The 25717-nt window shown below is 34.1% G+C and overlaps 4 protein-coding genes across 11 annotated transcripts; 2 read left to right on the forward strand and 2 right to left on the reverse strand.

The window, feature by feature from the left end:
* The first annotated feature begins 221 nt into the window (after positions 1-221).
* Positions 222-7524, forward strand: LOC117789051 (rho-related BTB domain-containing protein 1). 4 transcript variants are annotated; one of them, XM_034628054.1, is made up of 13 exons: positions 222-578; positions 2595-2820; positions 2889-2992; positions 3076-3273; positions 4105-4638; positions 4709-4967; positions 5030-5143; positions 5201-5287; positions 5726-5809; positions 5867-6109; positions 6180-6453; positions 6783-6972; positions 7035-7524. In XM_034628054.1, the coding sequence occupies exons 2-12, from the start codon at positions 2632-2634 to the stop codon at positions 6947-6949; spliced, it is 2253 nt and encodes a 750-aa protein (XP_034483945.1). In that variant the 5' UTR covers positions 222-578; positions 2595-2631; the 3' UTR covers positions 6950-6972; positions 7035-7524. The 4 variants fall into 4 exon arrangements, with proteins under 4 accessions (XP_034483945.1, XP_034483948.1, XP_034483946.1 ...); XM_034628057.1 differs by having other exon boundaries at positions 6804-6972; XM_034628055.1 differs by having other exon boundaries at positions 222-566.
* A 24-nt stretch (positions 7525-7548) lies between these two features.
* LOC117789053 (charged multivesicular body protein 7) lies at positions 7549-14924 on the reverse strand. 3 transcript variants are annotated; one of them, XM_034628062.1, is made up of 5 exons: positions 14909-14924; positions 8666-9177; positions 8392-8608; positions 8120-8329; positions 7621-8057 (listed from the first exon to the last, which is right to left on the reverse strand). In XM_034628062.1, the coding sequence occupies exons 2-5, from the start codon at positions 9119-9121 to the stop codon at positions 7621-7623; spliced, it is 1320 nt and encodes a 439-aa protein (XP_034483953.1). In that variant the 5' UTR covers positions 9122-9177; positions 14909-14924. The 3 variants fall into 3 exon arrangements, with proteins under 3 accessions (XP_034483954.1, XP_034483953.1, XP_034483952.1); XM_034628061.1 differs by lacking the exon at positions 14909-14924 and adding an exon at positions 9240-9264; XM_034628063.1 differs by lacking the exon at positions 14909-14924 and having other exon boundaries at positions 7549-8057; positions 8666-9223.
* LOC117789052 (pantothenate kinase 3) lies at positions 10158-19920 on the forward strand. 3 transcript variants are annotated; one of them, XM_034628060.1, is made up of 7 exons: positions 10158-10638; positions 15799-15977; positions 17858-18150; positions 18215-18340; positions 18413-18589; positions 18651-18786; positions 18853-19920. In XM_034628060.1, exons 1-7 carry the CDS (start codon positions 10599-10601, stop codon positions 19165-19167), a joined length of 1266 nt encoding a protein of 421 aa, XP_034483951.1. In that variant the 5' UTR covers positions 10158-10598; the 3' UTR covers positions 19168-19920. The 3 variants fall into 3 exon arrangements, with proteins under 3 accessions (XP_034483951.1, XP_034483949.1, XP_034483950.1); XM_034628058.1 differs by lacking the exon at positions 10158-10638 and adding an exon at positions 13535-14109; XM_034628059.1 differs by lacking the exon at positions 10158-10638 and adding an exon at positions 14868-15076.
* A 59-nt stretch (positions 19921-19979) lies between these two features.
* Positions 19980-21385, reverse strand: LOC117789055 (F-box/WD repeat-containing protein 4). The gene is made up of 3 exons (XM_034628064.1): positions 21155-21385; positions 20524-21102; positions 19980-20465 (listed from the first exon to the last, which is right to left on the reverse strand). Exons 1-3 carry the CDS (start codon positions 21340-21342, stop codon positions 20027-20029), a joined length of 1206 nt encoding a protein of 401 aa, XP_034483955.1. The 5' UTR covers positions 21343-21385; the 3' UTR covers positions 19980-20026.
* Positions 21386-25717: the final 4332 nt, after the last annotated feature.

Genomic DNA, 25717 nt, shown 5'->3' on the forward strand with positions numbered 1-25717 from the left:
AACAAATTTTGAGAATGATACTTGCGTGTTTTGCTTATATATGTAGACGATCGACGATTTTCAAATATCCTTCATCTAAATAAAAAAAAGGCTGTCAGGAATGTATGCGAAATTAACAATAAAATCAGTACAACTTTGATGTATACTTATGTTATTTTTAATTTTTGATTTAATTATTTAATCTGGCAGCACCACATTCCGTGATTGCCGAAATTGTTTAGCACTGGTTAGTTGCAGTTATCGGCAAACTCATATCGACGGCGGCGCACGATTGTTGTAACAGTTGTAACTGCATTTTATTATTTAATAATTAAAAGCTATTAGCATGATAAATTCTAAGTGATGCTAAAAGATTGAACAAAAATATCATCGGATAGCATGCAGCCGCAGAGAGGAGATATGTAAAACGGACGGAGTTTGTGTTTTTTTTGTGAATTTGTATTGCTGCAAATATAAATTGCAATTTGTTGTAAATTTTGTCTGTTACTGTGTGAGTGTGTGCGTGATAAGTGCAACACGCAAATAAAGAACAGGGAGAGCAGAGCACGCAAAAGCCAAATAAAGAGGTAACTGTAAAGGTACGATAATTATATTTCTTATTCTCAATTCGAGTAAATACGATATACATATGAAGGTAAATTATACATATTTAAGGTGTCAATCAAATTTAATGCTAATTAAATAATACGTGAACTTTATTTATTTGTATTTCATCAAAGTATTTTCTGATGTGTATGTATGTATGCATATACGATTGTGAAAATTGCATGTGGAAATCATTGATTTATTTAAATAATACATTAAGAAGAGTTGCAAAATGTATTTCAATCAAGTCAGGTCAAATAAACATAGTTTTTCTTTCCTATATGTACATATATGTATATACACATGTGCATACTTAAAAGAATATGGTGCTTTCATTTGAAAATTTAGCTGACGCGGTCGGTTCGGTTCGACTTGAGTCTGAGTCTGAGTCGGAGGTTTGGAGGCGACACCACTTGACAGTGGAATGAGAAAATCAATAAGCCTGGTAATGGTAATGGGGCATCCTAGGTGCCGGTCGTTCCTTCAAAGGAGCTCATTAATATTGTGGCCTATTGTTTAATTAATATCAGTTTCTTTAGTAAAAATAAATTTGAGTTAGAGTAATAAACGTTTCTTGAGAATTCGCATAAGATTGACCGTTAGATGTGTGCATTTATTATAATAATTTATTCATTTTTTTTAATAATGTAAGAGGACATTATATTTCAGGACTTTTGTAAACCTTTAACTGAAATCAATATTCCAATGAGTAGAAACTCCTTTTTATAATATTAATAATTAATAATGTGCGGACTATAAATAAAATAATAATAAAATGCACTTGGCCAAAGCTACAAAAAGTATGGATAATTATGAGAAGGGCCTACGCCATTGTACGTCTCGAGTGCGTCCAAAAATAAACGGTCAAGGAACAAAACGGCACGTTAAACACAAAGGGAAAACAGTAAACGACGAACTGTTCGTTTTGGTGCGTTGCAGTTGACATACCCTACAATTTTGTACACACCAATAAAAGAAGATATGTATATACGTATTTTCATCTGTAAAATAGAAAAGTCTGCAACAGTTAAATTCTTATACCGTATAAATTTAAAATGTGTATATGTCAACTTAATGTTATATACAATTAAATTGTTTTTATAAATATTAATTTAAATATTAATTAATATTTCTACTTTATTTTTTTTTTAAATTTTTTGGACGATTTTTTTTTAGTTTACGTTAAATATATTAAAACAATTTAAATTAATTCGACAAGTTTATATATATACATTTTTATTTATAACATAAAATATAGCGGAAATACTTTGTGTACCTATATTCCTTGTGAAAACACCCCATTTGGCAGATTTCTACAGGGTATAATAAGTGCGATTTTTGCTCGCATTTTGATTGAAGATATTTTTATTTCAGTTTCAATTGAGTTCAATTAGACTCTAAAAGAGCTTCCCGCAGTATTTTTAACAACGCAATGGGGTTGTCTTTATATTTATGATGTTGTTTTCCTTTCACTTTCATTACCCAGTATTGTCTGCGTATACACTGCGCATCAGAGTCTATAACTTAAATATTTACATGCTAATTAAATACATACACATAAGGAAATGATCGTCAATAAATTGTCAAGAACTCTGGGTTTGATAAGGTGTTGGCTATTATGTATTATATATTATACCGTTAGTCAAGTAATTATTTTGACATAATAAAACATTCACATTAAAATTTGCTAAAAAAAAAAAAAAGCCTCTTCCGTTTATTCATTTTTTTTTTGTGTTTTATCTTTAAAAAATAAAATTATTTACTTAAAATTTTTAAAAATACATGATTAAATTTAATAAATCAAATTTTTTAAATACGCAACACTCCCCACGTTGACTGTGGGTATGTTAATTATTAATCTTTCTCTCCATTAAAAAACATTAAAAACATATATATCACCAAAAAATATTTTATAAATTTATTAATATAAATAAAATTCAAAAGTAAAAATTAAATATCTTTCAATTCACTAAGCATTTATCAGTAAATATCATTTTCTAATTTTGCAGAGCTCTTTCAACAATACTGATATTATCGTAAAGGTGAATGCCGACAATGGACAACGAGCAACCGCATCAGGAGTTGGTCAAGTGTGTGTTGGTTGGTGACACCGCAGTGGGAAAGACGCGTCTTATTTGTGCCAGGGCCTGCAACAAGCACGTATCCCTGTCGCAGCTTCTGTCCACGCACGTGCCGACCGTTTGGGCGATCGATCAGTATCGCATTTACAAAGACGCAAGTGACAAACTGTCGATAGTAAATACTGTTCTCCGGTTTTACATCAATATTTTTGGATCTTACAGGTGCTCGAGCGATCGTGGGAAGTTGTAGATGGAGTAAATGTCTCCTTGAGATTGTGGGACACATTCGGTGATCATGACAAGGATCGACGCTTTGCCTACGGCAGGTTGGTCCATGCCCCACCCCATTTATAAGTATCAAGCGTTTAATTAGTTTTTTTTTTTTAATATATTTTGCTTATGTACCTAGATCTGATGTTGTGCTCTTATGTTTCTCCATTGCGAGCCCGATCTCTTTACGAAACTGCAAGGTTATGTGGTATCCAGAGATACGTCGCTTCTGTCCAGATGTCCCTGTAGTGCTGGTTGGATGCAAAAACGACCTGCGATACATGTACCGCGATGAGAATTATCTGTCCTACTTTGGGGAAAAAGGAACCTTCGTGCGGTATGTTTGTCTTTTTATTAAATAAAAAAGTTCTGCTTTGTTTGATCATAAACTAACAGTTAGAGCGTGTTCACACTCATTTAGTAGCACATAGTTTGATCCTTGCACTCCTTTCGCTATCAGGTTAATTTTACAAAAAAAGGAAAAGTCAGACAGTTACATGATTTTGGATTTGCCGTATTTATTTTAAACAAGTCTCAGGTTCAAATCTCACTTCAAGACTTACGCACATTGATGCAGAATTATCATTGACGAAGGTTTCATTAAATTAGGTTCTAAAAAATAAAATTTTTTTCGTACTTAAACTTGATTTTCGACCAAACGTTTCTATGGAACCTATATGATATAGTGGTCTGATCTAAATATGAAAACTTGCTCGCATACGGAATCTAGGCACCCTACACACCAAGTCTCGTGCTCCCTAAGGTCGACACGTTCAAGCAGACGGACGGACATACAGATGGACAGGGCTTAATCGACTCGGCTGTTGATACTGAACATTTTTGCGAAATTTTATGGTTATGCCTGTCCGAACTTACAGGGCCTTGTTGATGACACACATCTCAATTCCAAACATTCTTAACTAAAGAAAATATTAAGAGAAATAATCTTCACCAATCCATAAGTGAGGAATAATGGAATATCCCGCAACCATTTGCAAATAAAAATTCTAAACGCAATCCAGGTCTCTAAAATGCCGTCGGGAATGAGTTAATATTATCTTATTTTTCCCCAATCATGTCGCTATTACTGTGAATTATGTCTTACGCAAAAGAGCGCTTTAATATTTATGAGAAAACAGAAATATATTCTTATTATTGTACTCTGCAGAGCCGCCCTAAAGAGCGATTTGGTCATGCCGGATGAGGCGCGCGCCGTTGCAAAGGAGTTGGGCGTAAGCTATTACGAGACGAGCGTCTTTACGTATTTCGGAGTTAACGAAGTCTTTGAAAATGCCATCCGGTCGGCGCTTATTGCGCGTCGTCAGCAGCGCTTTTGGATGACGAACCTGAAAAAGGTGCAGAAGCCGATGCTGCAGGCACCTTTTCGGCCACCGAAGCCGCCACCACCGGAGGTTACTGTCATGGTTGGCCACTATCGTCAGGACATTTACAACATGTTCCTGTCGCAAGCCTATGCCGATCTCATTCTTGTCGTCGGCATGACAAAGTTTGCTGTTCACAGATTTATGCTTGCCGCAGCATCTAGCATATTCCAACGCATCCTGACCACAGAATTGAGCGACATGGGTGGACGCAGCAGCAGCGAATCGAGTATGGTTAGCTCAACGTTTGGAGAAGCCACCATAGCCGACTTCAATGATGATACCGAATATCTTATACGCTACGAATCACGCACACAGCGGTAAGACGACAGCTCGATTACATTTATCAGAAAATAAGTATTAATTCTATGGCATATCTTTATCTGATAGCATGTGGGAGCATCTAAAGCGTCGATCCAGCTACCAGGCCTTGCCTTTGGTCGAGTCGAAGCGATCAAATGATTTACATAAGGAGCTGCATCATCCCGTGCTGCAGAGTCTACGCTTAGTGCAGATGGAAAATCAACGCGGAGTCAGCGCTGTCCAAACAATCGTAACTCTAAACAAGCTTATCACGCCCCAGGCACTCCATCAATGTCTAAGATTCATTTACACAGGCACTATTGATAAAGAGTGCAGTAATCTGCAGGTGACCTTATACTTTTATGCTTAAGTCTGATGTGTTAAATGAAAGAATGCTTCTTCTTGCAGGAAATAAGAGAAGCTGCCGATTTCTTAGAACTGCCGCAACTAGCCATGTTACTTTCCAAGCCACAAAGCATCATGGACAGTCCCAGTGATGAACCAAATCCACACATTTGTCTTGTGAGTTGCTACTTAATATTAACAAGTATCCCATTACAATGCAGATCATAATTACAGCGCATTAAGGAGAGCATGGAAAGACATTGCATCGGGGACGGTTGCTTTAGCGATGTTGCCTTTGAACTGGACGACGGTTTGATGAAGGTGAGAACTACATATATTCGGGTCAAGTACCAAAATGTAACTGCTGTTAACAACTCGAAGAACTCTATTAGGGATTTAATGCTATCGGAATTTATGCATTTTTACGCTAAGACAATGCCAAATATCAGGGGTGTTAATCATTCGATTTTCTTAATTTAAACTTTTGTGTGGATAGTTATTAAGAGATGAAGTGATTTAGCCAAAGTTTGTTTGCACACGTGGAGGGAAACTTTGATTAAGTTTCATGCTGTGTCGTACCAATTAATTTAAAATTTCGACCAACTGCTCGAATTAAGCTTTATTAAAAGCTGTATTCAAAGTATCATGTATAGGATAACTGTCCATTATTTTTTGTTTTACAATTTGAAAATGTCTTGTTGTATACTTGTCTCTTAACTATTCATGCTAACTACTTTTAACAACTCCCTTTATTTAAAGGCACATCGAGCTGTATTGGTCGGTCGCTGTGATGTTATGCGTGCTATGCTGTTGGGCGATTTTCGTGAGGCACATTCTAATGTGGTAAGAAATGTTAAAATATTAAAATGTGTGGTACACTTACATGGATTTGTGTTTCAGATTGTTTTCCCTGGAGTTACCATTTATACGTTCCATAAGCTGCTGTGCTATCTATATACTGATCAAATTCCGCCCATCTCAGCGGTGAAATGCCTCAATTTGCTGGAATTGGCCAACCGATTGTGCCTGCCGCGCCTAATCAATCTAATTGAGTGTCGCGTTATCGAAGATCTCACAATAATTTCGCAGAACGAAACTAATGAAACGGTGGACCATTGTCTAAAGTTGTTGGAGCCAGTCAAGGTATGTAAATTAACCAAATTTACAATATAAAACGTGTTCCTTAAAATTCCATTATTATTTCCATTGGCAGCTGCATAATGCCCATCAGTTGGCCGAGTGGTGTATGTCGTATTTGTGCGTCAATTACAATGTAATCTGTAAGTTTTCCCTCAAGGGTCTGAAAGCCCTGCATCAGGATAATCAGGAGTATTTGCGAGAGCATCGATGGCCACCAGTTTGGTACCTAAAGGACTATGACTACTATCAGCGTTGTATCAATGAATTAAATAAGGAACTGAAGCTAAAGAGCTCACGGGGACGGGACTTTCCAAGTGACGACGAAGGTTGTCTATGCTTTACTGGAGGTAAGTGTTATCATCGCTCATCACACACACATGCATACTCGTATAAATACACTAGACAAGCAAATATGATTAAACATCGAAATGCCACATGATGACCCGAAGAAAACGTTCTTTATTCAAGTTTAGTACTAATAATTGTTAGACATTTTTATTTCAATTATTGAGATGAATACGGAGTCCAGAGAAAGGAGTTTCCCACAATTTGGGGTTGGGGTTTGTATTTGCTATGTATATGAGCTGCGGTCTCTTTATCTTTTCCTTGGCAACATGTCATGCAACACACAGTCCAAACCATCATCACAATATTAACATGCATTATTTGGACAAAGTGTTCTCTTGCTGGCTGCTAGGTAAATCCAAGAGGACCGGGGTCGTCCCTTCCAGCGCTAACAACGGAGACAGCAACGGCACAACGGCCGAAAATCAAATATTTAATAGTACGGCCAACTCAATGAACCACATCGACCTGGAGGCGGAAATCGATCTGAATCTCTGACACCCAGCCTTAGGGCATGGAAGGTGCGTAATCTAAACATGCTATAATCATTGACATTTGTTTAATCTATCAACTTGTATTTCAGATCACTTCGATTTATTGTGATTCTGCCCGTGCTGATTTGCTTCATCTGTACAATTTTAAGTATTTTGATACTTTTCCAAATACACACATAACAATCCCCGTGGGCAAACGGTTGGTGGCCTGTCTGCTTTTGACATTCGAGCGCCGCCCAGGGACACATAAGGATTCATTAATTGCTTTTTTGATATGCTTCAAATATGCCCAATTAAAGTGCAATATATGCATATTTACATACTTAGTATGTATTGTATGTATGAGGCCCGTATGACATTTGTGTTTCATTAGAGCGCACTTTAAATGCAGAAATTCTGAATGAACTGTATTATAAACAAAATCATGTGTATACTTATACTTGTGTATGTATATTTTTAAATTCCAACTTAGGGAAACATTTGTCTAGCCATAGCTTTTAAGCAACAATTTATAACCTAAGAACGCATTTTGTACAAAATGAAATAGAATAAAGCAATTATGATTATGAACAAAAAGAATCCAACGCAATTAAAAACTTAACATCAAGAAAAATATAGGTAACATTTTTAATTTATTAATAATCTCACAAATATAAATGTGTACTTTAACATATTTTACGCAGACTCAAGTGTTTTAAGGCTTGCTTGAGAGATTGTACCATCTTCAACCTCCAGATCATCCAACATTGCAAGCAACTGTGCATCATTAATTACAATCTCTGGCTTATTATTATTAGTACGATTTAAGTTGATTGGTTCCTTTTCGCCCATTAATTCTCGCAATTCCTTTTCCAGCTCATCCTCATCGGGACTGGCAACTTCGGCGACGCTATTTGACATGACATCTTGAACTTCCCTATGCTGATCTAATGTCTCACGCACATCGGCCAGCACCTCATCCACGTTGTCGTATTTCAGGCCCGATTCATTGAGAACCTTTTGCAGAGTCTTTGATCCAATTTTGTAGGCATCAAGCACAACGCCGTTGTTTTGTGCCTCATCCACATTTGACAGCAGTGTTTCTATGTTATGTAGAGCTATGCTGCGTCTCTCTGTTAATAAACATTAAAACAATTTAAAATTTACACTAATGCAATTTGTTAGTGATTCGCACCATGATTCTTTTCCAACAGACGTCTTTTTCGTAAGTACGTCTTGGCCAATTGTCTCTTGTTTTCCCTAACATATTGGCGCGCTTTATCATCATTCATTTTGATCTCCTCCTCAAGATCCTCTAGCTGTTTCAGCAAACTAGTTTGCGTCATCTCCAGATTATGCATTGCACGATCTGCTTCGCTGATAATCAAATTTTCATGATCATTAGCTGAAAGGAATAGGATAGAATGGATAATAATTGTTTGATATCATGTTGCTCTAAATGCTTACCTGGGATCTTTATGAGGTGTATACTTCTTATTTGTCTTTCCATTTTATAATCAATGATTATTGATCTTCGGGCCTGCAGCAATATTAGACACAAGTCCAAGCAATTATTGTGAATGTTCATTTGACATTCCTTGCAAATCGACTTGAAAGCCTCAAAATGCAGCAACTTTCCACGATTTTTCTTCAACACTTTTTCGTCCATTTCATTACACAGGCTCTTAAGATAATAAAATCGGTTATTTGTCTATCTTTAACGATATAAATCATATCTCACCAGCATTACATCCACATGGATATATTCCACAAAAGATCGGGCTCCCACGTCCTCGGCAATGATGCTATGCTTGAGTTTCAGCCAACTTTGCGATAGAGGGCGCTTCACAAAACTATTGAGAAGCCAACCACTCCATGTATTCATTGGATCGTATTCAAATTCACTGCGAGAACGGATCTGTTTTCGTTGCTCCATTTCAGCAATAACCGTATCAAGGCAGGCGGGTATCTGTTCTCCTCGCATGAACTGAAATTGCAATTCTCTCAAACTAAAGTTAGCCTTGCCGAAATAATCGCAATGCTTTTTTATAAGATCCGTCCAGAATGTCATCTTGGTGTCGTAGTTTCCCGGACTTAGATAACGTGGATGAAAAGTCGACAGAAGCTCCTTCATTTTGACATTATCCTTCCAAACTGGCGGGAAATCAAATTCATTAACTTGCTTGTTTTTCTCCATTTCTTTCAGTCTTTCCAATGCGTAATTTCAATGAAAACGCGCGGCGTTATTCCGATCTGTAATTGTAGTACAAGTGAACATCCAAAAACAATACTTATAATTTTTTTATTTAATATACATATTTTATTATACGGTTCTTATTACAAATATATTTTGTTTTTGTTTATTTTTATTCTACTTGCACACAAGAAGCACTGCTGCCAGCTTAGCTATTTTAAAGCTAGATCTGGTTTTTTTCAGAGTTCGTTTGCTGGAATAATTTCAAAATTGCTATTAGCTGGAAATCTGGCTAATTTAAATATATATTCAGCTATGTTTTGCTATTAATATTTTAAGTAAAACTGTACAAAACTGCCAAAAAATTACAAATTTAGATGCTCTCCAGACAAAAACAGCTATTGTTCAACCTAAAAACTTGCCAGCTTTGGTGTGGAAGACTCCCACCCGGTGCAAAGTCTGCCACCCTACAAAATTTCCCGATCTGGTTTGATTTTTTGTCATAAAGATATAAGTACATATCCGAAAATGGGTATTCTTAATTTTTGTACCCATTTTCAAATTTATTTATTTTAAGCTAGAATTTTAAAAAATTTTTTTAAAAAGTTGACAACAAGCAACACATTCCGAACGTTGCCACCTGGCAGAAAAAAGTTGCGACTTATTCAACATTGCCATATCTATAAAACTGATCTAGATAATTTATCCCCAAAACGAAACTTATTGGGCTATCTTTCAAATTTTAAAGTAAGAATTTTTAAATATTTTGCAGTATTTAGATTCGGTTTATGTCGAACTTTGATATTTTCAAAAAACTTCTTCACCTTTATTTTATCTTTTTTCGAATTTTATTGATTTTGGTAAATGCTTAAATTGCTTCTTTTTTTTTTTAAATTTGTTGCTTAATTTTGTGAATTTAAATCGCGCGCTTAGAGATATTCCTGAGCTAGTGTGGCAGCTCCGTATCGATGTTATGCTGGATTCGATTGTCTTATTTGCTGCACCAACAGCTGTTCTGATTTATTGTAAAGAAGAAGAAAACGTGCAAGGCCACAAGATTTAGCTATTTTTCTTAATTGTTTTAAAGTTTCAATTGCAAAGTGCGCAGTTCAGTTATAGGAATCGTAACGTAACTTGATGTAGATGTGGTCTCGCCATAAAATCCTTGCAGTTCTTAATATTTCCGTGGTAAAATAGATTGTAAACAAAACAAACGAGGCCCGTGTGTTTATTTGTGTTTCTGTTGTTAGTCTCGCTGCGGGAATAGAAACGACCATCTTAATACACGTCGCTGATGTGAAAAGAGGAGACTGCACCATCGCCAACGCCATCGATTTGAGTCCGTCCCAATTTCATTTCCATTCCCAGCAAACAATTAATTGTAGAGACTCACTCACGTTGTTGGCTTTTAATCTTGGGATATCCAAATACCGCCCAATTGCCGGTATTTTATTGAAGGTGCATCGAGAATAGCTGTATCATGTGTGATGATATTATATTTTGCACCAAGTTGGGCAGAGGTAAGTCGTAATAAATACATAAATAAATGTAGTACCCAAATTATATGGATAATCTTTACAGAACTATATGAGCGTTAGTTGGGAAGCGTATCGCAGCTTCGACCTGTCGTCTTATTTTGTTTGTGTAGTATTTTTCCTCTTTTTATTGTTACACAAAAAGCTTGAAAGCTTTGTTTGACGTTTCTGATTCCAGCGCCACTTTTATTTTTTGCCATTTCTTTTGTTTCGCCCATTCACTCTCTAGACATGCTAACTCAAAGTATTTTTGGAGCAACAGTCCAAAATTTCTTTTACTGATATGAATTTGCGTTTTTTTGTAGACACAGCACATGCGTGCAGGGAGATCAAATACATAAATACATATGTATGTACATATGTATGCAGCTGGCAACTGCACGAAATAGAAAATCAAGTACATAAGATCGCTACAGTCGAATGGGTTTAACTGTTATAGACCCAGCTACCAGATATCTTTGCAGATATTCGATTCAATTGAATGAAATGAAATATTTCAATTTACATTAACAGCAAGAAAGACTCAATCTGTATCTTCCCAGCCATTCGATTTAATCATATCAAATAAAAGATAAGAACAAGTACAATAAATACATATTTAAATTAATATATAAAACCAAGTATGAAACTGTAAGATGCGCATGTCCATGTTTATATATATATAAACGGCGGCTCAATTTTTTCGATTGAAAAAAAAGGTGGAAAGCGTCCACCAAAACCAGAATCTACGATGAAGCGTCATAAGGTGAGTTTTTCGATCGATCGTTTCTATGTCAGCTATATGATATAGTAGACCGATTTGAACCAATTCAAAGGAATATGCATCTCGGTTGATCTTAAACACGCTGATCAAATTTCTATTATTTTTTTCAGCAGGGATAGTAATTTTTTGTAGACCCATAGCTTCTTGGGGAAATGTTCTTGGAATTGTTCGAAATTTACGTTTACGATTGGTGCAAGCATTTTTAACAACAAAAAATTGAGCCGCCCTAATAAATACAATTATTCACAAACACACGAACAACCGCACCTCAAGCAATGTACTTTGAGCTTTAGAAATTTTCTGAGCATTTGGTACATATCTGAGTATTTGGTACATTATGTCTTAAAATTGGTACATTCTTATATATTCGTTCTTTGCATCTCTTTTTCTCTCTTTTTTTTTTAAATTTCTTTTTAAATTATTCCCTACAAACAACAAATCTTCCCTGGAGTTAAATTAAAAGCATTAAAAGAATAAGTTTAAAAGCTTTAAAGCTGGTTAAAGCATTCCTATGAGATGAAATTCAAAAGAATGAGTACTACAGACTTTATAGTTTTCTAACACTAAAAATAATAATTTTTCTTAAATATGTTGTACAAATAACAGTAAGAAATTTATTTTTATTAATTTTAAAATTAAGCAAAGAATATATTGATTAGTACGGATTAAAATTTGTTAGACTTTTTCCAATACGGAAAATTTACGATAAAATCTGGTACAAAATATTTGGATGAAGTGCTTATTATACTCAAACTCAAAGCTCTAGCTTCAAAATTCGTGGCAAAATTATAAATCAAACTTGACCTTTGTGCCTTACCAAATTGTTGGTGACAGTTATATACATTGCCAAAAACTTATCAGCCCCTTGCAACCTTAAGGTAGTGTAATCTAACCATCATTGGAGTTAAGGTACACGGACGCTGTTATTTACCAACTAAAACGATCTTTGCTTTAACTTTGACTACCGCGTAGTTATCTCAAGCTCATGTCAAGGGTATTGTTAGGTTTCGGCCGTAGTAAAGTTCACTTTTTGGCTGTAGCTTTTGCTTTGTTTGAAATGTGCTTTCGTAATGCTTAAGTTCGGCTTTGCTTGACGCGATGTCTCCTCATTAATATACTTATCTATGTATGTATGTAAAAAGCTAATACTTACACTCATACATAAGAGTAGATAGGTTTTTTTGTGCAAGCTTGTGCGACGCTTGTGACGTCGACGCCAGCTCGGCTGTTGCTGTCTTAGCCAGTGATGCCAGAATTTCAACGGCTAAAATAACTAGTTTTATCAAAAAAGTAGCTAGAATTGTCTAAAAAGTTATTCAATCTTGGAAAAAAAAAGTATTGATATTATATGTAGAAACATGTAACTTAAAATACAAAGTTTTGTTTTTTTTCTTTTCACAAAATCCTCTACGGAATCTGAATTGTGTTTCAGAAACACATTTTACTTCTTTTTTTAAGTGCGTACCTACAAAATTTCATGAATTTTAGAATTGCAAAACTATAAATTGTAATCTTTATATACATTTAAAAATGGCAATTAATCTTCTTCAATTCACACAGTCTTTTAAATAGGTCTTAACGAGCTGCTCTTGGCTAAAGCCGTATTTTCGTAATAGAATTTTTCGTAACAATTAAATGTATTTTCTGCAATGAATATATTTATTTTCTTAAATATGCATTTTGAAGTTGTCTGGCAATCTGAAAAATGTAGCCAATACGTAGTAGTACCTTTTTTTTTTGTTTTTCTCGATTCATTATTTTATTATTATGAGCACGCTTAATTCTTACTAAAGTATTTTTGATGTCATAGCAGGATTTTTAACAGGATAGGTATATAACAGATTTTTAACGTGCTAGTGTAGAAATCGAACCCAGTTATTTTTTTAAACTATAGTTCAAGTTATGTGACAGGTGGGCGACTTTAGAAAAGAGCTACGAAAACTCCCATAAAAGAAAATATAAAATTAATAAGTCTAGCTATAAATTGGCTGAGATGGAAACACTGGTTTTAGCTGCTGCTACTCGTATCGGCTTCGGCGTTGCCGCATCGTTTTAAACGAACTCAAACTGACAATGAAATTTCATTCAAACACGTTTCACACCTTCGACCGATCGGTCAAACGGATTGCGCCTCAAGTTCGACGCGCGTCTTTTTTCAAAACAACATCGAGAAATAGCCGTAAAGCTGATCGTTTTAAGATCATTTACCGTGCAAGTGGCGATGTAAATAAATACATATTACACAAATATTAACACTTGCTACGAGAATAACTGATATGGTCAGTGGGAAAAAAACTCGTTAAGTTATAAATTACACATACGACACATCACACATTTAATATTTAAAATGAAAGTGCCCGCGCGCGACTCGAAATATTCGTTCAACTTGAAAATATTCAAATTGCATAACGACAAGAAATCATCATCAACACACGCCTCGTTGGCTTCCACCGCCAGTCCACCGACTTCTCCAATGATCTCCACTAAAAGAAATTCATGGCGCACTTCGTGGCGTGCCGCCATTGGAGTTGGCCAAAAAAGTAAATCCGTCAACACCTCCACAAGCAATAATAATGATGAAAATAATAGTGACAATTCAAAAGCATCTTTGTTCAACGAAAATTCATTAAATGAATCATGCAATCAACTTAATCTGAATCCCGATCGCATTCCAAATATTGATGATATGATGTGTAAGTAGTGCGACATCCAAAGTCGAAAAAAACAAAACAAAAAATTAATTATAATCAGCATCTTATGCAAAGCAGAGCTCAAGTTGATACTACTTATATACTTCCTATTGCTATCGGTTATCAATAAGTTAATTCAAACGAAAGCAATTAAACTTAAAGAACTAATAACAAACATACTTGAATTACTCGTAACAGGGTGGCAACCTAACTAGAAAAGAGAAATTAAAGCACAGCAGAAATTTAAACACTATGTACCTCATTCATTCCTTCTCACAATCGCATATCAAACAAAAGTCAGCCTCTCTTTGAGTTCTCTCTCTATCGACGGCCGATATAGAACTAAGAGATTAGAAGCTGAGCGTGTATTGATGTTTTACAAGAGCATTTCTGCAGTTGAATGTTATTTCGCTCTCTTAGACATGAATTACGCGGTATTTAGGCTAATTATGTTTACTGTTGAAGTTAACCTAATATAATATTTTAGGACTCATTGATATATGTATATATTTTGCGATTAGATAACTTTATTAGATAGTTTGTAACTTGTTGCTGCTTAGTGTAACCAATTCGGAGGCCAGCGGTCAAGTTGAAAACTTTTAACTGCCGATAACTAGCGAGTACATGGGATTGATAAGCAGGTATCGATATCTCTCACTCTCTCTTACCACTCTTACCTCTCTTACAGTACTAGTATCACACACGTTTTAGTCTGATTTCCTCATTTAGCAAAGGCTCATCTAATCGTAATAGCGTTTAGGCCAACAGTTGTCCGCCGAAGCTACGAACGTGTTGTGCTTACCTGTTCAAATTAATTAAAATGTTTCCGCTCTTCGCTTGCAATCTCTGTTCACTATAGGCATTTACAACCGTGAAAAAGTGTATACACGTTTAAGTTATTAAAATAACGTTTTCACTATGACGGAATTGCTGGATTTCACGGCGATCTTTGATCTCATCATCAAAAGCGGTACGATCATCGAAAGTCCACAAGTCCAATGGAAAAAATCCGAAAATTTTAATTTACAAGACTTGATATGTCTAAATTTGTGTAAAAAATTCTTATTTCCAACTTGTTAAGTGTTTTTTTTTTTTAATTACTGTTAAACAAAATAAGCCAAATGTTTTTAATACGTATAAACAAACAAAAATATGATCCAAGAGCTATCAATAATTATATTCACGTTAATTGCATAAAAATACTATTTATTAACTACGCCTATAATAGTATTAATTGTATACAACGACTTAAATTAGTTTAAAGTTTGGCAAGACTTTTTTATGCTGATATAAGGATATCATTTTTGTATTTTTTTTACCTGTCTTTCAGAGCATCCCATGAATTGAACTCGTTCAATAACTTTTAATTTGTATATTTGTGCGCTTATGATATTGTCAACATTTGATTTAAAATACAATGTATTTGACACAAACAAAATTGACTTCTTTCGAAATGCAATCAAAAATATATTTGATAACAAAATTGTAAAGTCAGAATGTAAAATAGAATGCGCTCATGTAAATGCGCTCCAATATGTGTACCCGTTAAATGTAATGTTACTTTCCTAGTAAAGTTATCCAATTGGAACAGGTATTTAATATGTAGGTACATGAATCAGGAATTATAATGTACTGACATTTTATTCCATTTATGTGAGCCGTAGTAAAGATACATGTATCTATTTATTACAGCGATGCCATGGTTTGGTATGGACATCGGAGGAACACTGACAAAATTGGTGTACTTTGAGCCAAAGGATATAACGCCCGATGAGCAGGATCGCGAGGCGGGAATCTTACGTAACATCCGAAGATATTTGACCAAAAATTCAGCTTATGGCAAAACCGGTCATCGCGATACGCACTTGCAGGTGAGAGACATATTTAAACATATATACCTTTTGAAATATTGATGTGCATCAAAACGTAGTAAATTGTAAACTTTTTGATTACCTGATTATATTTAATCAATGGCGATCACGTATCATTTGCGTGTCTCCTGACACGTTATCTCTAAGTTATGACATAGCCTGAGAGAGTTCACAGATCACAGGTGAATTTTTTTGTGGTCTGATTTTGTGATGACCAATGGAATGTTGCATCCACTTATAAATTTCGTTGTCATATAATTACATATATATATACGACTTCGACCTAGAGGTTACTTTGCATTTACATGCCTATATGATCTAACATATACGTGTGTATACGAATTTTTAAAAGATTTTGTAGATTAAAAAGATTTTTTAAATGAGATCCAATTTTAGCGGCCAACCGTTAAAGTATAGAAATAAATATATAGATAACAAGCCGAAATTTTCTAAATATTGCATTAGTCAAAATAACAGAAATTTTATTAGCTTATCAACTAGCAGATAAAATATCAATAAAAATTCTTGAAGCTTATCGATATAGTATTTATGCTTATATATTTATTTGAGTCATTTTTTACAACTCTATTTATTTACTATATAAATAGATGATCACCAAGGCAAACCTTTGGAAATTTGTAATCAAAAGTAATTCAAATGGTAGCTGGATTTAAAAGCAAGTTCATTGAACTACACAGTGCTTAGACTTTACTTAATTTATTCTATTGCTTATACTATGGATAAACAGTGTGTGGACTCAGTTAGATCTAGATATAAAACAGCTAAGTCGTCAACACTATCAGGAACTTAAATCACATGCACGTCGATGTCGTCGACAAGTTTACATAGAGCATTCATTGACTTTTGACTTCCTGATGTGCGTATTTTTTGCTGTTACTTTTTTTTTTTGTTTAAATGGTTATTGGCATACAAATATACATTTCGAGGCGTTGCTAATTACGCGAACAGCTTGTGGTCAAGAATTTCTCTCTAAACTTTGACTGAGTAGACAATTTTATACTCGCAACCGCTTATATAATGAATGAATGTAATCACATACGGGAAAAGCATTAATTAAAAGTCCACAATTCATTTACCTGTCATTTGCTTAAAGCTTAATATTGCTTGTTTTGAAATCATATTTTTTAATCGATCAGCATTTATTCAACTATATCTGCAATACCTCAGTATCTTATGCATTTATTCTATCAATTTGAAGATAAAGTGTGAAAGCTTATTCTATTTTGTAATTTATTTATTTATTATTTAGGAGCAGTTCACCAAAGGTCAAATAAATACAAAATGAAATTAGAAAATATGATTTAAAAATAATTAATTAATTTATAATGTCTTTTCTAAAATGCCTTTCTTAAATGAAAGTTTTGATTCAGTAAAAAAATTTAATGTTAATTACATAAGTTCAAAAATTACTCTTGAATCGGGCTACTATTGAAGACTTCAGCTTAAAACATCATAAAATAATGAATCAGAATCTTAAAAGATTAGGTTCTTTAGAAACTTAACTATTTTTATAAGACACTTTATTGGTATACAAAAGCTAATAAATATTAAATTATTTGTTTGTATTAAATTGAGCAAAGGTTTGAACCAAAAACTTGAGTTGACTATTTTGCGAACTAAACAAAATCTTACAAATTTGACTAAGTGCCTGTAATTTAACAAGCAAATGTTTATAACGAATATTGAAGCACTACTTTACTGAATCTCTTTAAACCGTTTCAAACGAGTCGGATATTTAACGGTTACTAAAATTGGTTTCAAAATAATTTCATGTGATTTTCTTATTTTATTCAAATTAATATCTTAATATCTTTAAAGTCCTGCAGCCTTGGTTAAAACTATGAATTTGTTTGTTTCAGATGGACAATGTTGAGATTAGAAAGCGAAGAGGATCTTTGCATTTTATACGCTTTCAGACCACAGACATGGGCAACTTTTTGTCACTGGCCAAGCAGAAGGGAATGGCCGAGCTGGTGACCACCGTCTGCGCCACAGGCGGTGGTGCGTTCAAGTTTGAAAAGGATTTTCGTGATCAGGTGAACATGAAACTGGCCAAGTTCGATGAACTAGACACACTGATCAAAGGAATACTTTTTGCCGATATGCACAATGCTACTGAGTGCTATTACTATGAGAATGCGCGAGAAATTGTGTAAGTCTATCAGTATTACATTTGGTCCCAAATTCTAATCTTACAACTGCAATTTATGTTGCAGTAAGAGCGAGAAACGCGCCTTCAATTTTTCACAGCCGTTTCCCTTTATATTGGTGAATGTTGGCTCCGGAGTTTCCATTTTGGCTGTCTACGGACCAGATAATTACAAGCGCATTTCGGGCACCAGGTAAATTAGATAAATACATTTCCAGAATGTCTTTTTCTTTATCTAACTAACAAACGAAATCATTTCATATAGCTTGGGAGGCGGAACATTCCTGGGACTGTGTTGTCTGCTTACCGGATGCACAACTTTCGAAGAGGCAATTCAGTTAGCCACAAAGGGTGACAACCGGAAAGTGGACAAACTGGTCAAAGATATCTATGGAGGTGACTACAATCGCTTTAGTCTACCCGGTGATTTAGTGGCGTCCAGGTAGCTATTAAAATTTCTATTATAGATGTAAAATGTATTTAAACGCTTGTACATTTCGCAGCTTCGGTCAGATGCACATTACCGAAAAGCGCTGTTCGGTCTCCAGAGAGGATCTGGCAAATGCCACACTTGTCACCATTACCAATAATATTGGCTCAATAGCACGAATGTGCGCCTTGAATGAGAAGATCGACAGGGTGAGACAAAAATATAAATTAATATCTATTGCCATTGTAATTGCACGATATTTTCAACTCGCTTAGGTCGTTTTTGTGGGCAATTTTCTGCGTGTAAATCCCATTTCAATGAAACTGCTTGCGTACGCTATGGAATTCTGGTCGAATGGTACCATGAAGGGTCTGTTCCTGGAGCACGAAGGTTACTTTGGCGCCTTGGGTTGCCTGTTACAGTTTAATGGGGAACTTGCTGCAGCTTTGAGCGAGAGCCTTGATCATCCACCACCACCAAACACATGCACTACGCAAACACACTCCGGTGCGGATCCGTCCACAGCACCCTCAGCTCCCTCACCCGCAACGGACAAGCCAAATGATAACACAAATACCACAAGCAGATAGTTTTCAGTGAAGGAGGCAACTTGTGGAATGACGACAGATATGCATTAGTTGCATTTTCTCGCTAATTAATTAATTCAATTCAAATGTTTGCTTAAGAATACTTACACTTGTAGAGGATGCACAAATTGTAAATGTATGAAATTAAAAGCATAAAAGGGATAAAGTGCCTGTTAAAACGCAACAAAATTAGGGCTTCAAGTAATGCTAAAGATAACTATATACTTTCAACCTAACTAGATGCCAAATGTCAGCACATTTCAATTGTTATTTTCGGATTCTGGTAGTTAATTAAATTTGTTTTCTGAAACTATTAAGTTAAGTACATGTATAAAAGTATTACCAATACTTGAACGCATCCAAAGGCCGTGTAGTTGTCCGTTTAACGTATCTCTTCTCTCAAAGAATTTAACTTTATGTGGATCGTAGTCCATTTGAAGCTTATATATTTCCGGAGGAGCTATCGTTCTAAGGAAATTAAATATTGCAAATAATACTAATTACAAAATGCAATACAAAAACATAATAAATATGCATGCATACACATAAGTTTTTACCTTACACATTCGTTATGTGGAACATTTGTTTTCATTGAAACTTTTAAGGCTTCTTTGTTTAGCATAAGTTTGTGGTTTATTAATGTAAGATTTTACCTTGTCGACGATTTCTACCATATAAGCAGCTCCATGCAATTTGTTTATCGAAAACATTTCGATTGAATTCAAATAAATACTATATATCATGAGGATGATCAAATATTTAATTTTGTGTCTTCTATTTATATACATTTTATTACAAATATAATAGACCTCGGATTGGCAAACAAATCATAGATTTCATTATTATAGTACAAGACAATTTATCAATATTTATCATCACGAAAAATGCTATAATCTCTTTCAACGCCGTAATTTATCTTAAAATCAAAGACCCTCAAGTTGTGATCGGTTGCAACGAACATATATTGACTATCACAGGCGAGACTATATACCGGAGAACTCCTGTGCTGACGCGTCCGACCTGGAAAGTATAATTGTACGTACTTGCCGGGTACGCGAATATCGTATAGGTTAACCCGTCCGTGATACTTTGCACCGCACAGGACTGCATAGAGACCGTCGTACTCGAGGCAATAGAAGGACGAGTCAAAAGGATCCTCCCAAATGGAAACATCGCGATCCGTGCGTCGATCGAAGATGCGGAATGTGGTATCAAAGTTGGCGGTTAGCAGAACATGATCATCTTTTATCTTGAGATCGTAAATGGATATTGTATTTGAATTGAGAACTTGCTCCTCGCCACTGTGTGAAATATATAATTAATATAATACTTCATTTCAATCATAAACGTCATCTTTACCTGTCCACATGAATGGCGCGCAGTGCTCTTCGACCCGTATCTGTGTACAGACCTCCATAGAGCCACTGACTATCGGCACTGAGTTTCATGGATTTAAACGAATGTTGCAGCTGCATAAATAAATCAAAGTGCGACAGTCCAAACTCCTGGGAACGTTTCCACAGCTTGCAGCAAGTGTCCGTGCTGCTCACATAGACACTGTCCATGAAGTCCACACAAAAGAGATACTCCTTGGGATGGTGCATTGTCTGTTCGGTGATGCCATCCGTGTCGCTCACAAAGCACGATCCATTCACTCTTCCCGCAAAGATTGTGTCTTTTTTCTTTACAAAATCGGATATGTCTGAAACAGTGGGTGTGTTTATTTCCTCCTCGTAGCGACGCTGCAGTGACTCGGGACCAGTTCGCCTGTATTTACGCAAATAGTGCACGTGCGTTATGTACAGATAGTCTGAGTCCAAACACAGCCTGGAGGGGAACATCTGGGAATGGTGGAAGTAGTGTCGCTCCAAGTACACACCCTTCAACCAATTCCTTCCAACTTGTAGTCGCTCAAAGTATGTCATCGTTGATTGATTCCTAAAATCAGACACTCAATAAACATTCCATACAAGAAATCAAAGAACCTCACCTTTTCTCAACACATGGTTTATTCCTGTGGCCACATAAAAGCAAATCCTGTGTCATGGCATAGAACACATTCTGCTCGATCACAGCGCCTAGATAATTGCTGGCTTGACTCAATATGACTAGCTCGCGTTCAGAACAATATTTAAAAATCCGCAACAGGCAGTCAATGTTTAAATCTGTGAGCTTCATAACGAATATTATTTTGATGAATTCGCGGCATAATTGAGAAAATTAAAAAAATGACAGCTGGGCACTGTTGCCAGCTTAGCTATTTTATAGCTAGTTCTAGCTATTTTCTGAGTTCGTTTGCTAGAAAAATTTTAAAATTGCTATTAGTGGGAGTCTGGTTATCTTAATTTAGTTTCATATTTTTGGTATAAACTGTGCAAAACCTACCTCAAAAACAAATTTATATGCTTTTCAGCCAGAAATGGCTATTGTTCCTCTTAAAATCTTGGCAGCACTATTGAAACACTGATTTGGCCCAAACGCTGCCACCCGGTCCAAAGGCTGCAAAGTTTTCCGATCTGGCAGCATGCACCATTTTGGGAACAATGGGCGATTTTTCGATTTAGGCATGCAATTTTTAAAATTGCAATAATTTTGAAATTAGCTAAAATTTTGATGAAAATTTAAAATTCGAAATTCGAAAAAAATATATCTAAATATTAATGAAGGCTTGAAACTCGTCAAGCAAAGGTAAGAGAAGTTAGAAATTAAATTCTGAAATAAAAAAAAAAAAAATCATAAAATCGAGAAAATTCCAACAAAAATTCTGTAAAAATTTAAAAAATTCTAGCTTCAAAAATAAGAAAAATTCCAATTTAGTCAAATTTTTAAAGTTGCAACTTAATTTTTTATTATATTAAATTAGAACAAGTTGCCAGATCGAGAAATTCTGTAGGGTGGCAGCCCCAATCAGAACAAGTTGCCAGATCGGGAAATTATGTAGGGTGGCAGCTCCAATTAGCCATCAAGCAAATTCTACGCAAATTTTTAAAAAATATTTTACAAGAATTAATAAATTCTTTAATTTTTACGCTACGTTGCGAAAAGCTTATGAAAGTGAACATTTTGATCGAACAGCAATTTGTTGTATTCGATGTTTATCAGCTACATTACAATAGCTCGATAATTATATTGCGTTAAGGAGAAGAAGAGAAGAAATTTTAAATTTCAAAGCTTATAACAGTCGATTAGTCTAGATTCTAGACCAAGTTGTTTTCTTATTTTCCCTCGAGCTTTAGCATTTAGTTTGATACTATTCCTATGCAAACTGTTAGTTGTCAACCTATTTACACCGCTCATCAAATAAATTAAATGCCAGAATGTGAAATCACAAAGAAAAATACAATTCAATTAGAGTTATTTAGCACACTCTTTCTGTAATTAGTCACAGAACTTTAGGAAAATAATTGCGCCAAATACCGAAAATAACGCACTTTGAGTTATCTAAAAAAAAATCCCACAGACATCAATGAAATACTTGCATGCGAAAATATAAATATACGTACATATGTATGTATTAAAATATTTACTTTGAATTGCATTGTCATTTTATTTCAAAGAAGAAAATATTGTATAGTATGTACGTACATATTTACAAACAATCATAAATATTTGAATGATAAGATAATCAAGGCCACGTAAACTTATTTCAAAATCAGACTCGTGGTAATGATAATTGCTAGGGGCGATAACCATTGACAAAATTAAAATGATTTCTTGATTTTTTTAAAATTAAGTTAGCTTTAACTTTTATGTATTATTCTTAAATTAAATATTGGATATAAGAGTGAGTTTATGATTTTTAAAAAAAAATTTAAATATAATTATTATTTCTAGTTTCTATAAAAAAAAATCAAAAGATTATAAATTTTAAAGTGTTAAAAAAATACACATACAAATGAAAGTATCCTTTTCCAGGATTTTTGATGAATATTTTTTCAATCTACTAGTCTACAATTAAAGATTTGATTGTTTTAAACTCACATTTTTTGTTTATAATACCTACCTAACTAAGAAAAATTGAAAATACCTATTTGACAACATATTAATGTTAATAATAAGTTGTACTTATGATACAAATTCTGGAATTAACTGGAATATTTATAGATAAATGGCAAAACTCTTTAGTTTAATTATCGCTCAATAGTGTAACAACAGTTGATTTATCACTTCAAAAGCAAAGCTACATACATATAGTGATTTTTGAATTTTGACACCGTCATTGGTCTTTGGAAATTAACAAGCAGGTATCAAAATGTTCTAGAAGTTTACCACACCCAATGAAAAATGTTCCTGCACAACAAGTTTTAAAAGAGTCGGAGAGAAGAAGTCAAATTGAGTGGCGCCAACGTTGTTCTCAGCAGCTTTTACGTTTTTTACGAAATTCTCTCAGCAATTTCATAATATGATGACTAAAGTACACAGTCAGGCTACGTAGAATTTGTCACGTCGACTTGTCGACGGTTATTGCGTCGTGTTCAAAAAAAAATAGTTATTTAATAGCAACTTATGTAGAACAGATTTTGGGGTGGAAAGTTTTGCATGGAAACAAAAGTAATGTAATTCAAAACATATAAATAAGTTTGTTATGATAATAATACAAACCCTTTGTTCTTTGTTTGTACGTTGTACAAATGTATTTTGTATTATTAATACTTAATGGCCTTACGTATATGTATACATATGTATTACACATACAGTTGTTCAAAAAAATGTTTTGACAAAATACAAAATTTAACTATTTTCTCTTCCAAAAAATGTATACAAATCTTTATGATTTTTTATTTTCAGTCGTATTATAATATTTTTGTCTCTGGTTCTGGTTACAAGTTAAAAAAAAACTAATTCTTATTCTTAAAATTGAAAACTTTGATTTAGAAAAGATACCCAACAGCAATTTTTGATGTTTCTGAAATAAAAAAACCATTGCTTTCAAATGTCTAAAAAATTGTTGAGATTTGACAAAATTAACTATTTATTCAATTGAATTTAAAATATCTTATAAATTGAATTGCATGCAAATATATTCGAAAAAAATTAAATCTTTGACATTTAATGGACACTAACATTTCGTACGGATGTTTTCAAAAACATTTCTCTTCAAAATCTCTAGAGATTTCTGGAACATACATCAGAAATACAAGTTTTTTTTAATAATCAAAGTTTCGCATTGTGTGTGTACACATAGTTTTTCTGGCGAATGTGTGTTCAATTTTAGTTTGTCAAAACACTTTCTTGACTAACTGTTAAACTGGTTAAGGGTTTTACTAAGTGTGCAATTCTAACGGACATTTCGCACACCTTACACAGTCATAAATGAAATAATATATTAATATAAGCACCGTCAATGTATCAAAAATGTGTTTTAAAGTTTAAAGTTTATTAAAAAAAATACTTTTTTATTAGATACATATATAAGTAATATATAAGTAACGTCAACAAAAATGTGAGTTCATTATCTACCGTTCTTAACTGGAAAATAAAAGTTATTGGTCTCTTATTTTGTGTTTTTCTACAACTTTTTGGGTTTTCTGAAAATATTTATTTATTAATTGAAAAATAGCGAAATCTCTCATTTACTCTTATCACATTTACTATTGGGTGCTCAAAGTTTAAGGTTTTCGAAACTTATTTAAAAAAACCCACTTTGTACTTTAAACTTTGTTACAGCTGAATTCACGTTTTTTAAAAGATAGACAGAGAATAGAATGTTAGAAAGTACAGTGCAGACACTTAATACTGATTTCCTGTCTAGCTTTATTGGTAAAATTATAAAGGTTACAAATCTACATAGTTTCTCAAATAGACCACTATTTACAAATTTGTATGTAGATAATGGCGATTCCCTTCTCCACAATTTGAGTGTATACCCTATACGCAATTTCTGCGAGTTGACATTGAATATGCGATCTCATTCTAGCAATAACTGATAAGCCTTATCAAAAGATTAAATTTTCCCTCGTGTAAGGCCCTCAACGAATTCTTTTCAAGTACATATAAAAATTATGACTTTTATAACAATAAAGGGACGTTCAGGTGCAGTGAATATAAATGACATCAGCATGATTTGACCCTGTCTAATCATTCTCCTCACGTCATAATAAAAATGGTTAACCAAAACTAGTAAAAGGAAGATAAAAAGTATAATCAGGTGATATTTCTATTTAGACAAATATTCAAATACAAAACACATTTGTTTTTTTTTTTAAAGTGAGATCAAAGTTTAATGTTTTATTCGTTTCATAATTTTCACTTTTTATGCCATTTTTTTCATATGCAAAATTTAAAAAAAAAAATTAAATAATAAATAACAATTTGCATTCGTTGCCATTTAAAACATTAAATATAATGTCTTCTATCGATTGAAAAAATCAACAATTTACAGCAAAGTATTAATTTATGTATTGTACATAAGTTGCTTTAGGAAGAATCAGTTGCATTTACGAGTTACGAGGATTCGGATTCTCATCCCTCAATTATGCAGCAAGTTGCAAGTTGAGAATTCTACAAGAAGAACGATCAAAATTCGTCTCTTTTGGAAGGCAGTGAGTTTTTG

Source organism: Drosophila innubila, assembly GCF_004354385.1.
Source record: "Drosophila innubila isolate TH190305 chromosome 3L unlocalized genomic scaffold, UK_Dinn_1.0 0_D_3L, whole genome shotgun sequence".
Classification (NCBI taxonomy): domain Eukaryota; kingdom Metazoa; phylum Arthropoda; class Insecta; order Diptera; family Drosophilidae; genus Drosophila; species Drosophila innubila.